This window comes from Dromiciops gliroides, chromosome 2, assembly GCF_019393635.1.
Source record: "Dromiciops gliroides isolate mDroGli1 chromosome 2, mDroGli1.pri, whole genome shotgun sequence".
NCBI lineage: Eukaryota > Metazoa > Chordata > Mammalia > Microbiotheria > Microbiotheriidae > Dromiciops > Dromiciops gliroides.
This window is the reverse complement of record NC_057862.1, coordinates 395,672,341-395,688,117: the sequence shown is the minus strand read 5'-3', so window position 1 is coordinate 395,688,117 and position 15,777 is coordinate 395,672,341. Positions and strand designations below refer to the sequence as shown.

The window sequence follows — 15,777 nt, the reverse complement described above, 5'->3', positions numbered from 1 at the left end:
GGGGGGAGGGTTATTGGGCCACAAGCTCAGTTTTAGTCAACAGTGCAAAATAGCAGCCAAGAATGCTGATCTGAAGTTGTTTTTATAGAGGCATCGGGGAGGTGAGAGTCCTGCTTCTCTCTGTCCTCGTCATATCACATTGTGTGAAGTTCTAGATTCCACATTTTAAGAAAGACATTGGTAAGCTGGAGGTTTTCCAAAGGAGGATGACTGGGGTGGGCAAGGAAATGAAAACTGTGCCACATGGGGATCAGTGGAAAGAATGGGGGTATTTAACCTGAAGAAGACTTAGGGAGGACATAAAAACTGTCTCTTTCCCAGAGTATTTGAAGGACTGTCATGTGGAAGAGGAATTGGACCTGTTCTCTATGGCTCTGTTGGGCAGAACTAGAAGTAACAGGTAGACATTGTGAGGGGTATAATTTCAGCTCAATGTAAGGGAGAACTTCAGGACAATTATCACTGTGCCAAAATCGAATGGGCTGCCTTGGGAACAGCAGATTTCTCCCTTAGTGAAGGTCCTCTAGAAAAGGCTGCATGCGGGGCAGCTAGGTGGCGCAGTGGATAGAGCACTGGCCCTGGAGTCAGGAGTACCTGAGTTCAAATCCGGCCTCAGATACTTAACACTTACTAGCTGTGAGACCCTGGGCAAGTCACTTAACCCCAATTGCCTCACTAAAAAAACACCAAACAAACAAACAAAAAAGAAAAGGCTGTATGAGCATTTGGCAGCGCGGTGGGGGGGGGGGAGGATGTTGCAGAGGAGATTTCTATAGAGAGGTCCATCCAGAGAGGGATGGCTTGAACCAGCTGGACTTCTAGGTTCCTTGCAGCTCTCGAGAGTATGTGAACTCCAGTTCTGACCTGGCATCTTCTGAGGTTCCTTCAGGCTTTAACAATATATGTCTGAAAGTTTCTTCACGGTCTACACTCCAATGTCTACAGTTGCAGGATCCTTCTTCTTAAATACTGGACTGAGATGAGTGAATGTGTATGTGCATGCTCTGGAATAGGGGAGGGGGCATCTCCTGAGTGGGATAGCAGAGAAAGCGATCCTAGGAAGTGGTGATGGCTTCTGGACTAATCTGAACTAATTAGATACTGGTCTGAGTGAAGGTCTCTCTCCACCTGTGTGTGTATTTCTTGTCCTTTTCTGGTTGGCTTAAATGTCTGTTTCTCCCACACTGAGCCATGGGCTGATGGTTCAGTTAGGCAGAGGCAGTAATTCTTTCTATCATTCCCATAGCCCCATGAGTTGGGAAAAACAGAAAGGGAATGTCTACTATAATGTCACCCCCCCACCTAAACACCCTAGGATTGGAGACAACCCATGGCTTCCTTCCATGGATGGAAACAAAATCTCCTTTCCTCCCCTCCTTCTATATGGGGAGAGCTCCCCGTTGATTCCTTCCTTCAGTGGAAAGAACACTGTGTCAAGAGACTAGAGATTCGGGATCTATTCTTGACTCTGCCACAAAAGACACTTCTACTCCCTAGACCTATTTCCCAAAATGGGGAGGTTGTGCTAGATCATCTCTAAGGTCTCCAAGCAATGACACTCTATGTTCTAAGGTCTCTTCCAGCTCTTACTTCCCATGTTCTAAGGCCTTCTTCAGGCAGGAGGCTACAACCCACCAAGCAGATTCACAGAAATCTGAGACACCTGGAGTGTGGGGGCAGCCAGTGGGGATGGATCTCTGGGCTTCTTTGACTCTGCCCAAGCTCGGTAACGGAGGAGGTTATGAGAAGCTGCTTCCTCAGAAGGCATGAGAACGGGGAGTCCTTTAACATCTCTGTTCTATAACATTTTTATTATTACCATTGTTCAATGGATGGAGCTGTATCTCATGGCGGGTCATAGCCTCCACACCCTCAAGCCGGAGGTAGAAGCAGGGATGGCATAAACACTCATCTCAAGCTGGCAAACAGTCCAAACATCCTCTTCTTCCAAGACAGGGAGGGGAAAGATACAGGGGAATGAGCCCTCGACTTCAGATGTACAGATTTGGGCTTGGATCCTGCTTCTGCCACCAACTAGCCGTGTGATCCCAGGCAAGTGCTTAATCTTTCTGATTCTCAATTTCTCTATCTGTAAAAAGGGGATAAAAATCCCTACCTTGTTACCCTCATGGGGTTGCTGAAAGCATCCAATGAGACACAATGGATGTGAAAGCCCTTTGTAAACTGTAAGACTTGTAAGCAGCTTGGGAAGTTGTAAGGCACAGTATCAAAACTAGGGGGGACTATTATTATTTCTACTCTGAAAGTTCAACGGTCAAGTAGAGTGCAAATGCAAGACAGGAGGGGCTTAGAGGAGAAGCAGAGGAGGCAGCAGTGGCCTGAAGAGGAATTACCTGCTGGGGAATGTGCAAAAGTAAAGTAGGTGCATCCATTGCAGACACCACTTGAGGTGTGTGTGTGTGTGTGTGTGTGTGTGTGTGTGTGTGTGTGTGTGAATGAGAAAGGGTGTATATTGGAGAAAGAATGTGCAATTGTATTTATGAGTATGCATGAGAGAGAGAGAGAGAGAGAGAGAGAGAGAGAGAGAGAGAGAGAGAGAGAGAGAGAGAGAGAGGCATTGAGAAGGGGACTTGACAAAGGTGTTTGAGTAGCCTGGGTCTTGGGTGGGCTTCCCAGGCAGAACAGCCCTGGCTGAGTGACATGGCTACTTCAAGAAGCCCTTGACCCTAATCTATCCAGGCAGGAGGGGAGGTGGACCACAGATAGCTCCAACCTCCTCATTCGGTCACATCGACAGACAGGAAGGCCTTGATTGCTGGGAACTTGCTGCAGGAGAAATCAATGAGTAGCTGTTTGGTGCCACTTCTGAGGGGGGTGATCTCAAACTTGAAGTTGGAGCGTTCCTTAGGACGTAGGGATGGCACCCTGAAGGGAAGAGAGAAGCAAAAAGCATGATGAGAGATCAGGAGAAAAGGGAACTAGCCACCCCAATCTCATGTCCCCCAAACAGTGCTGTATGAAGAGAGAGCACAGCTAAAAAATCAGGAGACTTGGATTCTGGTCTTAACTCTGCCATTGTAGCCATGTGACCTTGGACAAGTCACTTCATCTCTATGAGCCTCATTTTTCTTCCTAACTCGAGTATGTGGTCTCTGAGGTTCCTTCCAATTCTGATGTTTTATATTCTATGATTTAAGTTCCTGTGGCTTGAGAGTTGGTGATACCCGGGGGGACACCCCTGCAGAGAGCCTCCCGCGTCACTTATTTAGAGCTGGAAGGATCTCAGAAGTCACCTGGTCCAAACCCTCACTAATTACATGAATTTCTTCCGCTTTTGGGAAAACAAACAAAAAACCCTCCAGAGATGAGGAACTTGCTGCTTTTTGGGACCATCCATTTCATTGCTAAGAATGTTTGGAAATCTTTCATGTACTGAGCTGAAGCCTCCCTCCCCTCTGGTGCTGTGTGTGCCCATTGGGGTGAGGCAGAAGAAATCTAACTGCTCTGCACAGAAGTCCCACACTAAGAATTAGCCTGTGACCCATTACAGGGCCCTCTTCTTCCAGTCATCCCTGAAGCCAAAATACCTAGTCCTATGAGGGGACTAATGGCATCAAAGTTTCTATTTAGTCATACCATTTTAGAACTTAAAGGTAACATGGAGATTATCATATCACTATATATCTATATCTATATCTATCTATATCTATAGATAAATAGATATGATATCATATAGGCCCACATTATTATTATTTTTTTTTTGGCAGGGCAATGGGGGTTAAGTGACTTGCCTAGGGTCACACAGCTAGTAAGCGTCAAGTGTCTGAGGCCAGCTTTGAACTCAGGTACTCCTGAATCCAGGGCCAGTGCTTTATCCACTGCGCCATCTAGCTGCCCCCAGGCCCACATTCTTTAGAGGCAGAAACTGAGTACCAGAAAAAATAAGTAATTTGTCTAAGGTCATAGGTCAAATTGCAACATAGCTTTGGATTTCATGGGACCCTGTCCTCTGGAGAACTTTCTGTGTTTATTTATTTATTTATATATATATATATATATATATATATATATATATATATATATATATATATATATATTATTTTTTATTTTTTTTTTTTAGTGAGGCAATTGGGGTTAAGTGACTTGCCCAGGGTCACACAGCTAGTAAGTGTTAAGTGTCTGAGGCCAGACTTGAACTCAGGTACTCCTGAATCCAGGGCCGGCGCTCTATCCACTGCACCACCTAGCTGCCCCCTTCTGTGTTTATTTATGTGTTTGGACCTCAGGCCTTCATGAGTACCCATCAGACGCTGTTACTTTCTTGTCCTCTCTCCCACCTTTGCCCCACAGGTATCCTCTTAGTCCATGTAGCAACTGGCAAGGATAGGGTAGAGATGGGAGAAGGGGTATAGAACAGACTCCAATTTGCCACACTCTAGGAATGGCACTATATCTGAGCCTTGGGCACTACAAGGGCTCCCCAATTACATTAGATCTAATCATACTAGTCCCAGCCTAGGGCTGAGGCCCCCCAAACTCACCTAATCTTGAGGTTGCCCCGCATGAGACCACTGCCTTCCACTGTGAGCACACAATTATCCACTGGTTCATCCAGAGGGTTGGCAAACAGAACCCTCACATTTACAGGCGTCTTCACTCTGGCCTGGTCCAGCAACTGTGAAGAAAAGATGGAGATTACATTATGACATTGTCTCCCTAGCCCCAGCAGTCCCTGCTCCTCCGTACCTGACCTAGAAGGCAGTGGGGAGTGGATGGTGTAAAATGCATTGGAGTGTTGGGGAAATGATTGGGAATCAGGAACCCGGGCTTTCAATTGCAGTTCTGATATTGACTCACAGATTTAGAAACTCAGGATTTAGAGCAAGAAGGGCTCTTAGGGGTCATCCAGACCAGAGACATCAAATAGTGAGGCCCTGGGGCAACACCTTAGAGTGTTGCCAAAACAGATGCACATATGACTGGGAATAATTTAATAACAATTGGGTTTTATATATATATATATGATTTTTTTTTTTGGCAGGGCAATGGGGATTAAGTGACTTGTCTAAGGTCACACAGCTAGTAAGTGTCAAGTGTCTGAGGCCAGATTTGAACTCAGGTACTCCTGAATCCAAGGCCGGTGCTTTATCCACTGTGCCACCTAGCTGCCCCCAATTGGGTAATATTTAACAAATACATTTAAAAAAAATTTTTTTTTTTTTTAGTGAGGCAATTGGGGTTAAGTGACTTGCCCAGGGTCACACAGCTAGTAAGTGTTAAGTGTCTGAGGCCAGATTTGAACTCAGGTACTCCTGACTCCAGGGCCGATCTATCCACTGCTCTATCCACTGTGCCACCTAGCTGCCCCTAACAAATACATTTTAAAATACAACACAAGCTTGATAATGTTAATATGAGGTTTCTGAGTCATATGCAGGCCTCTGGGATCTTCATGAATGGTTTAGTGGTCCTGTTTCTATTTGAGTTTGATACTACTGAGTTAGACCAACCCCTTCTTTTTTATAGATGAGGAAACTGAGGCCCAGAGAGGAGAACTGACTTCTCCAAGGTCACCTGGAGACAGTGACAGAGCCAGGAAAAGAACTCAGGATACTTGGTTCCTAGGTAAGGTTCCTTCCACTGGGCTCCACTTCCTTTCCCAATTTGACTTTGGGAAAAACATTTCAATGTTGACTCAAAAAAATTGGAAATCCGCTGATATTATTTTGCAATAATGATGGTGACAATGATGATCTCTGAGCATAATGTGTGAGTTTAAACTATTTGAATGGACCAGTGATCTCAATGCCGCTGCCAATCTAAGCCGTCAGTGTCTGAGTATGCCAGGCATTCACGTCCATGCCCTCTCAGTTCTCCAGAGAGATCTCCCAACATGCAGGGCCTCCCTCAATTTCTCCTGACATCTGGTTGTTAATAATGGAGTACAGAGGCTTATTCCTCACTCTCTCTACCTAACTATACATTTTTATTGGACCTTTTTTCAGTCCCATCCTTCCCTCTGGCTTTTATGTGACGTTTCCTTATTTATCCTGGGTCACAGCCAGCTTACACACCCCTCCCACCCTCTGTGTGCTCCTCTACTGCTCACTGCGGGATCGTCATTTTAAAAATCCTTCAGAGACTGTGGCGGTCCCTGTTGCGCTACCAGACAACCACCCTAGAGATGGCTGGGATTAAAAAGATGGGCTTTTTTTTTTTTTTTTTGTGGGGCAATGAGGGTTAAGTGACTTGCCCAGGGTCACACAGCTAGTAAGTGTCAGGTGTCTGAGGCCGGATTTGAACTCAGGTACTCCTGAATTCAAGGCCAGTGCTTTATCCACTGCGCCACCTAGTTGCCCCTGATGGGCCTTTGTTTATGGGAGAAGTTTGGAGTCATTAAAAGAGCTTTGCAATTTCCCCCAATTTCCTACTTTCCTATTTTGTTCGACACGGGGCCTGCCTGAATGTTCAGCTGCGCTGCCCATCTAAGCTATTCACACCAAAGGACAAGTGCTATCGGTCAGCCATGCAGCTCCGCGTCCTAATCTGGACAAAAGGCCTTCTTTCTTCACTTGGTTCCTACAGGGTGGACGGTCAGGCCAAACTGCCTGCAGTGCTTACAGATCTCTTCCAGGAAGCTGTGCAGGGTTCTGGAGTGAGACTCTGGCTGCGGAGGAGAAGGGCTCTACCTTCCTCATAGCCCTGGGGGTTGGCTGAGCAGGGCCATCCCAATCAAAGGGGAACGATACAATGACAACATTCTTGGGACAAACAGTTTGCTTTTGGAGAACATCGGGGGTGGCACAGTGAAAAACAGTATGTGGAGCCTGAGGAGCAGACTTCAAATCCCATCTCACTGACTTGCTCCCTGGATGACTCTGGGTGAGACACTTCATTTCTCTGGTACTAAACCTCACTGGTGAAGCGGAGGGGCCACCCTGCATGACTTTAATCCCGGTAATACTTCTCTGAAACAGACATGCTCATGAGTGTGGGCCACAGGCAGTCTGCTTGTTCCCCATCAGGCTCTTCTCCTAAAGCCATCCGTGCTTAGAGGGGAGTCCTCTGTACGACATCACACACGGACTGCTAAGATGTGGGGAAGGGTTCTCAGGGGTTCAGGAGGCAGCGGGAAGGATGCTGGCCTCAGACCTGAGGCTGCGCACAGGCTTCTGTGCCTCATGAAATCCAGCTTCCTTTGTTTCCAGTTCTCCCTGCTCCTGCCTCATCTCTTCCTTTCCTCTGAGGCTGGAGTCCCTCCTGGTGGAGGTGGGCCTTCAGGGGCTGCCGCAGACAGAGCCCTGATCTACAGTCCCTGCTGGCTGCCAGGCTCAATTGCAGATAGTGGCAGTGGAGAGATGGGCCCCAGACGCCCCTCCTCTGCAGCCGCTGTCAGACTCCAGAGGCAGGGCCTTGAGAACTATGCCTCCCTGTTCTCTGGAGAGGACAGGGAGGGGCCCTCTGGGAGTCATGCAAACTGGGTTCAAGGCCCAGTGCTGCCACTGCCCAAAAGGTGACTCTCCAGAGGATGCGGCTTCCTCACTTTCCTCATTTTCAGATTCATTTGTAAGGGGGGGGGGGGGAACATGCCTTGCTACCTTATAAGACCGAGGATCCAAGAAGATAACGGATGTCGTTAATCCATACTTAATGATGTATTTTAATAGCCATGCACAATGAGTGCAGAGCCTCACATAGGGGTGAAGAACTTACAGAATAAGAACATAGGCGATTTAGAACTGGAAGGAGCTTAGGGCCCATCTAATCCAATCTTTTCATTTGACAGCTAAGGAAGCGGCTCAGGGTACCACAGATCTGGGGCCGGAAGGGGCCTCAGCTGCCCTCTGACTAAACCCCCTCATTTTCCAGGGGAGGAAACGGGAGCCCTGGGGGGTTGTGACTTCTCCAAGGTCACACAGGTAGTGTGGAGCAGAACTGGATTTCAAACCCAGGCCCTGGGACTCTGCTCAGTGCTACCATTTTAATAGCTCTTTTATACTAGAAGTAGTTGGTGAGATAGATGGGTTGGGGAGAATAGGTAAGGTCCTCGGAGAGGAAACTCCAGTTCAAGCCAGAGGATCCTCCATCAGAATGAGGACTCCTTTAGACTGAACTTGGAAAGGAGACAATCTCAGAGCCTCTAGTGGGCCAGCAAGCCTCCACATGGCCAGCCCCTGAGGGGGAGGGGATGCCAGCAGGCCTTGTGCAGGAGGATGAGTATAGTCTGGTACAAGGCCCTGGGCAGAGACATTAGCAGGTTCTAGGTAGGAGTCATATCTGCACCAAGCTCCCTGGCTCTGTGTATTTAGGAAGGATCTTCTTTGAAAGAACTGAGGGATTGTGGATAAGGCAATCCTTTCAGCATCCTCAAGATGCGGCTGTCCTAATTCCAAAGTAATGAGTGTATATGTGTTGGTGAGGGTCCCCTCACCCTTAACCCTTATTCACAGGGTCTCTGCCCTTTCCACCCCCACATCCCTAGCCCATAGTGCATCTTTCTACCTCCAGAGTGATGGCAGGGTTGTCCAAGATGACATCTCTTTCTACCACGACCTGGGCCTCATCTGTAACTTTACACACAGCGGTGATGCGGATCATGTTGTCTGCTGTCAAGAAGTTTTTGTATTGAGCGTATGTGAGCCTCAGTGGATACTCCATCTCTGGAAGGAGAATTTCAAGACTGAGTGTGGGCCAGTGTGGGTTTTCTTATGAGGTGAATGTGAAGCTGGCCTACTCCAGGCAAATGTTCTCTAGTCAATACTTGGGTGACTTCCCTCTTAGTTAATCACTGACAAAAAAAAATACCTTCTTTCCTGTGGATGTTGGGATAGCCACACACCTGGTGCTAATGGCTGCCCTGTTATTTGGATGGAACATCCACAATAAAAATGTTGAGCAAACTCCTAGGAGACCAGACTCACATAAGGGAGAGTTTTCAAGAACTCTGGCACTGCTGTTCCCTCTCTTTCCTAGAGAAGAATGAAGGGCATTTAAGTCCCAAGGGCCCAGGCATGTCTGGACCTGGAGGGTTGCCTAACTTGTGAGTCATGCTCTCTTTCCTACCTTCACTCCCCAGAATCACAGAGAGTGGCTGGAGCCACAGGCTACGTTTGAGTTAAACAGGAAAACTCACATGAGCCAGGATGGCATAGCTCACACTCAAAGCAAACTCTGAGGGTGCCAGGTTAAGGGGACATGGGGAGCCTAAACCAGCAGTTTCTGCATTGGTTTCAGAGCCTCACACCTGCCTACTGGCCTTAGGATGGATGTGGGTCTGTGCTCTTCACCCTCCTCCTTTACAGGGGGGACTCTGGGGCGTTCAATCCGCCTGGATAATGCCAGGGGCACAGTTGTAGGTATCGCTTTATGGTCCCAAGATGCTTCACATACATTACTGCATTTGATTGTCACAACAACCCTGTGAGGTAGGCAGTGCTGGAGTTGTTATTTCCATTTTACTGATGAGGAAACAGCCTCAGAGAGAGAAAAAATGCTTGTGGTTACATAGTAATTCAATGGCAGAGACCAACCTCAAACCCAAGTGTACTGGGTCACAGTCCAGTCCTCTTGGCTTTATACTTTGTTTCCTTCCCTCCCACAGGAGAAAGCTCAGGTGTCTTCCTTTCCTCTTTCTCCTTTTCCCCTCCCCAGCCAGGTGGTAAAGATGCTGCTGAGTCTCTGCCAGGGTCAGACTTTTGTGGGGAGCAGTCTGGCCCATGACCCTTACTCCAAGTACTTCCTCATTTGTAAATTGGGGATAATAAAAACACCCATGTCCCTGGGTTGTTGTGAGGATGAGATGAGAGCTCTGAACTTCAGTTTCCCAGCTTGTAAAATGTACTCTCTACCTCACAGAGTTGTTGTCGGGAAAATGTCATTTTTTAAAACCTTAAAACACTATGTTTTTGTTATTATTATGATGTTCTGCCCCTGGGAGAAGGTATAAGGGAAGGGCTGCTGTTAGGGTTTCTTCCCAACCAGAACCCAGGGAAGAGGAAAAGTTGTAGTTCCAGTTTGGCAGAGGCCCCTGGAGCTCTGGGATTGCCCTGCAAGATACACCCCAACTTTGAGAAAACCTTTCATCTGAGAACCTCAAAGCACTTATGCCCACTTCCCGGCCTGCCCCAGTCGCTTCTTGAACCACCATGACCTCTTCCCACCAGGGACCTGGATTCTGCCCATGGTATCTCAGCGCTGATAGGTTGGTTTTTGCCTGACTTTGCTGGGCCCAGATAAGGGCAAGCTGCTAATAGTTTAACAACCAGCGGTTTAATCTGAATTTTTAACACTTACACCATCACTTTGTTAAATCTAGACAAAAAAAGAAAATAACCCAAGTCCTGCTTTGTAACACTTGCCATGAATGATCACATGGAAAACTGAACAAATGGCTCTTGAGAGCTGGCCCACATGGAGGGCAGGCATTGTTCTGCTTGTTTGTGGTTGTATCCCTAGAGCTTAGCACAGTGCCTAGCACATAGTAAGTGCATAATAAATGTTCTATCTATGAATGTATAAAACATCTATTAAGTGATTACTATGTGCAAAGTGCTCTGTTATATGCTGGGAGCATCAAGAGAAAAGTAAGACAGTCTGATTTTTAAGATGCTCAAACTCTAACAGAAGACAATATATCTCTCTTTTTGTCTCTCTCTGTTTCTCTGTGTGTGTGTCTCTCTCTGTGTCTCTCTGTGTTTCTCTCTGTCTCTATGTCTCTCCCTCTGTCTCTCTTTGTCTCTGTCTCTCTCTGTCTCTGCCTCTCTTTCTATGTCTCTGTCTCTTTGTCTCTGTCTCTGTCTCCTTCTCTGGCTCTATGTCTCTGTCTGTCTGTCTATGTCTCTCTCTGTTTCTTTCTCTGTCTCTCTTTCTGTCTTTCTCTGTCTCTCTGTCTCTGTGTCTCTATGTCTCTCTGTGTCTCTCTGTCTCTTTCTCTGGCTCTCTGTCTATGTTTCTCTCTGTCTCTTTCTCTGTCTCTGTGTCTGTCTCTCTCTGCATGTCTCTGTCTCTCTGCCTCTGTCTCTCTCTGTCTCTCTCATGATCTTGCCCTTCAGTGATTGTCCCCTCTCTCCATCTGTACTCATCTGACTATTCTGGACCCTTTGGGGTCTCTTCTTGACTTGTATTATGCACTACTTGGGCCAGCTCTAATTATTTTCTACACAGCGGCGTGGAATCCATAAACATTCAATAAACCTTTATTAAGCGCCTACTAAGTGCTAGATATTGTTCTAGGTCTAGGGGATGTAAAGACAAAAGTGAAACAGTCCCTGCTGTCAGGGACCTTCCATTCCATTCAGAGGGACACCACTCCTATGTTCTTTATAACAATATTAACTCAGTGACTTTGAGCAAGTCCCTTGCTTCCTCTGAGCCTCAGGCTTGGTACTTGTGCAGTGGGGTGGCCATCTCTGCAGGGCCTACCTCCTTTGTAAGGCTGTACATAATACACCCTGAGATAATGTGCACGGGAGCATTCTGTCAACTGTAAGTTAGGGTATAAGAGGGAATCATTAAGGAAAGAGCTCACAAATTACCTTCTTGAGGGTCCAGAGAAACTGTAATGGAGTCCTTCCACACCTCATGTACCAGAGTGCCGTTGTACACAATGGTCCAGGCTGTCATGTTCACCGTGACAGTCTTCCAGTCTTCAGTCAGGTTTTTGAGCTGCAGGCCCAGGTTGACCTCCTTCCCTACTTCCAGACCGCCGATGACCCTGAACTTCCCAGAGATGCTGGGTGGCTTCCCTCCTCCGCTTCCTGCCCCAGCTGCTGTGGGGCCGAAAGCCCCAGAACTGGGCTTCATTTTTTCCAGAGCCTTCTTGAACACCTCCCTCTCCTCTTTGGAACCTGGGCAAAGGGGGATGGACAAAGTGTTGGAGGGAGTCTTAGGGGTTTGGCGGGGATGTTAGAATAGTGGCAAGAGCACCAAGCTTGCGAGATTGGCAGTCTAGTCCCGCCTTGGCTACTGACTTGCTCGGTGACTTTGGGCAAGTGGCTTCCCCTCCTTAGGTCTCAGCATCCTCACTGGTAAAACAGGGAAGTTAGACTCCTGGACAATGTCTGCTTAGGTTCCCTTCAGTTTTAAGATTTTAAATTTTACTTGTTTCAATTCCATAAATATTTCTGAACTATCTACTAGAAGGCACTGGGCTAGGCACTGGGAATATAACCATCAATACAAGACATATGCTATTCTTAAGGAACTTACAGTCTCAGGACAATTCCAGGCTTGACATTCTATGGTCTAAGGGCCATTCCAGTTCTCACAGTCTATATTTTAGGTTGTAACTGTGACTGTGAGCTAATGTAAAACCCCCTTTCATTGCTATACAAAATAAGACATCTCAATGGAAAGAAGGGAGATGGAATTCTTGTCCCTGCCTCCAATCCATGTTGGCCCCAGGAGGGTTTAGCTCCCTCTCTCAAGGGAGAAGAACAGTCAATCAGATTACCAGAGCAGCCAGGTCCTTGCAGTCTTGGCTCCTCTTGGCTTCTTCTCATTCTTTAGTTGAGCTTCAGGCTGAGTACCTGGGGCCAAGAACTAAGCTGGTAACTACTTTTGTGCCCAAGCTGTCTGCAGAAGGGGCCCCCGCTGGGGCTGAGGCTAAGAAGGTCAGTTGCTGGGGTTTGCCCAAGGATCTGGACTTCCCACTCCTGTTTTCAGTCTTTAGCATTTCTGTTATGCAAAATGCTTAGCAACTACTTTTATGAGCTACTCCTTAGGGCGAAGTTAGCGTCATTAGGTGAGGAAATTGAGGCTGCCTGGTCAAATGACTCGGCTTCATGTCACGCAGGGGCTGGGGCAGAGCCTAGAACCCAGGTTAGGTCACCTAGATGCCACTGGGTCATTCTCCCCCTTAAAGGGTCCAATAAGGGGATGGAAGTAGCCAATCAAAGATGCAGAGGGGGTAAAAACGGTGGACCAACAGCCAGGTTCTGGATCTGTCAATGATTTGTGTGACCCTGGGTAAGTCATTTCACATTTTTGACTTTCAGTGTTCCCATCTGTTAAATGGGGTTAATAATACTTGCCTACATCATAGGGCTCTTGTGAGACAAAAATAAGATATTGTATAGGAGAATGTACATACAATTGCTTCCCTTTGTAACTACACTTTATAAAGTGCCTGTTACAATAAGTTGTCATATATTTGTTAAATAATTCATCTCTTCTAGTCTGACTTTATATTCTAGGCCTTTTGCATTAACATGACATTAGCTTGCAATGGGTCACACCCTCAAGTCTACCACTTCAGGATGCATGGGACATTTATTCTCTGAGAACTGTTTTCATTCTGTACTCTTAGACACTTTCAGAGGGAATCTCTTGGTGACTTTGGGCTGGTGACAGTCTCTATCCTTGGTGACATAAAGCTGATGTGGTCAGGATTGTTGGTGGGGATGGAGTAGGCAGTATCTGTATGCAAAGGAATCTTCTTCCTGGCACTGATCCTGCCCATAACTATTTCCTACAGAAGAACCATAACACACAGAGAATGCCAGAGCTGGAAGGGACCTTCGAATAGATGATGTTAGCTCTGAAAGGGACCTGACCGGTTGTCGACTCCTACCCTCCCATTTTATAGATGAAGAAACTGAGGTCTGGTGAGAAGAGATGATCTAAAGTGATGCAGGGAGCTGATGGCAGAGCCAGGACTAGACCCCAGGCCACCTGACTGCTAGTCCACTGTTTTTTCACTGCATGCTCTTGTCTACATTTTGAATCAGTGTGTGTTAGGGGTGGGAGCAACTGTACAAGGCTGGGGTTATCTGGAGCTGGGCAGGAGAGAGGCAGAATAAAAACCACTGTGTTTAATCCTCAGACACTTTGGGTGTGACCTGTAAAGATAAGCTAGGCTGGCAGGGAGTGCGGATAGGCCCAAAGCAGTCTTAGAAAGAGAAGAGAAAGGAGGGAAAGAAAGACAAAAGGGGTTAATAAAGAGCAGATACCTAGCAAGCGAGAGACCTAGCTTTGGGTGACCTTAGGCAAGTCACCACCTCCCTGGGTCTCAGTTTTCGCATCTGTGAAATTCAAAAGTTGGACTCTTACATCTCTAAGGTTCCTTTTAGTCGAATGTTCTAAGGTATATTCTGCATTCCCTCAAGTTCTGACATTCTGTGTTCTATGTCTTCAGTTACATTTTTATATTCTACAGTCTAAGGTATCTCCCAGCAAGAATATTCTTTGTTCCTTTTTCTTTTCTTTTTTTTTTTTTTAGTGAGGCAATTGGGGTTAAGTGACTTGCCCAGGGTCAGATAGCTAGTAAGTGTTAAGTGTCTGAGGCTGGGTTTGAACTCAGGTACTCCTGACTCCAGGGCTGGTGCTCTATCCACCTCTGAGGTCCTTTTGATGTTCTGTGTCCTAAGGGCTCTTCCCCATCCTTTGCTTTAAGATTCCTTCCTGCTCTGACACAGACTGTAGTCTAGGATTCAACACAGATTAGTTCAGGCACCGTTCTGCGATGCCAGTGCTATAACTTACCCACTTTGGAGACCATTCCTCAGGTCTGCTGGGGACTGAGCTCTCTGCTAGGTATGATGACAAAGATGACCAAACATGGTCACTGTTATCTCAAGGAGACAGCCAGGGCCTAAATGGGCATTATTTTTCTTCCTTACTTTCCTTGCTTACTTCTCAGTAACTGGTGTTTGTAGACACTGCAGCCTTCTTTAGAGACGAGTCCCCCCTTTTGGGGAGGTTGTTCAGATCTTGTCACTTCACTGCTGAAAAGTAAACGGCTCCCTACTGCCTACAAGACACAACCTAAACACAATCCTGGCACTTGAGGGCATCTGCCTCCTGGCTTCAGTCGCCCTTTCTGCCCCATTGTTACCTTCCAAACTGACAACTTGTTCTCACCTTTAAATTTTTTTTTTTTGGTGAGGCAATTGGGGTTAAGTGACTTGCCCAGGGTCACACAGCTAGTAAGTATCAAGTGTCTGAGGCCAGATTTAAACTCAGGTCCTCCTGAATCCAGGGCTGGTGCTCTATCCACTGCGCCACCTAGCTGCCCCTTGTTCTCACCTTCTTATGGATGCTTTTGCTTTCATTGATCCATAAGCCAGAATGCCTCATCTTTGCTCTTCAAGACCACCTCTTCCTGATCTCCCTGATTGCTGCTTTCATGATACTTTATACCTTGCTGACACTTACTTCACTGTCCCTAAGAGAATCACTTACAGACATGGCTTCTATCTCCGCTCGCCAGCAAGCGTGATGAGGACAGAGATCGTGTCATACTCATCAAACATGGAAGTCACTCAGAGCAGATGCCTATACATATTTGTTAAATGAGTGAAGAAGAGAGAGAGCAAATCCTGTACATTCAGAATCATAGGGCATGAGGTGGATGGCCCTCTTCCCAGGTATGACAGTCATCATCTCTGGCCCAGGGCCCTCACCTTCAGCATATTTGTATCTGTCTGTGACATCCATGCGGGAATTGCTGCCCACGGCCTTTGTACTGATGAATCTGCCCACAGAACTGGTTTTAGAGGAAGTTTGCCTCTTGTTGTCACCAGGGCCCATAATCCAGGTGACCTGGTCAGCGTTCACTTCCGAAAACACAAAGGGCATATCAAAATCCAGGTTCACATCACCTTCCCGGACAGCAATGACAGAAGCAGGACCACACTGGAACACTCCTAGGGCGAAAGGAATCAGAACATAAAGATGCAGCCCAGACACCCCCAGCCCGGCGCCATTCCCTCCACCCCAAGAAGGGCCTCTGATCACATCTATGTCCTTCCTTTTTCTCCTCTGCCTCTCCAAATCCCATTTGTCCCTCAAGAACCAGATCAAGTCTTCCTCCTCCAT

At 47.0% G+C, this 15,777-nt stretch overlaps 1 protein-coding gene across 1 annotated transcript in view; it reads right to left on the bottom strand.

The window, feature by feature from the left end:
• Positions 1-2,738: 2,738 nt before the first annotated feature.
• The window catches only part of TGM3 (transglutaminase 3), a 44,445-nt gene continuing 31,406 nt past the window's right edge, over positions 2,739-15,777 (bottom strand). Inside the window, exons 9-13 of the mRNA XM_043980843.1 lie at positions 15,363-15,605; positions 11,496-11,807; positions 8,464-8,621; positions 4,503-4,636; positions 2,739-2,886 (exon numbers count right to left, since the gene is read on the bottom strand). Coding sequence (XP_043836778.1) covers positions 2,739-2,886; positions 4,503-4,636; positions 8,464-8,621; positions 11,496-11,807; positions 15,363-15,605 — 995 coding nt within the window. The remainder of the gene's footprint in view (positions 2,887-4,502; positions 4,637-8,463; positions 8,622-11,495; positions 11,808-15,362; positions 15,606-15,777) is intronic.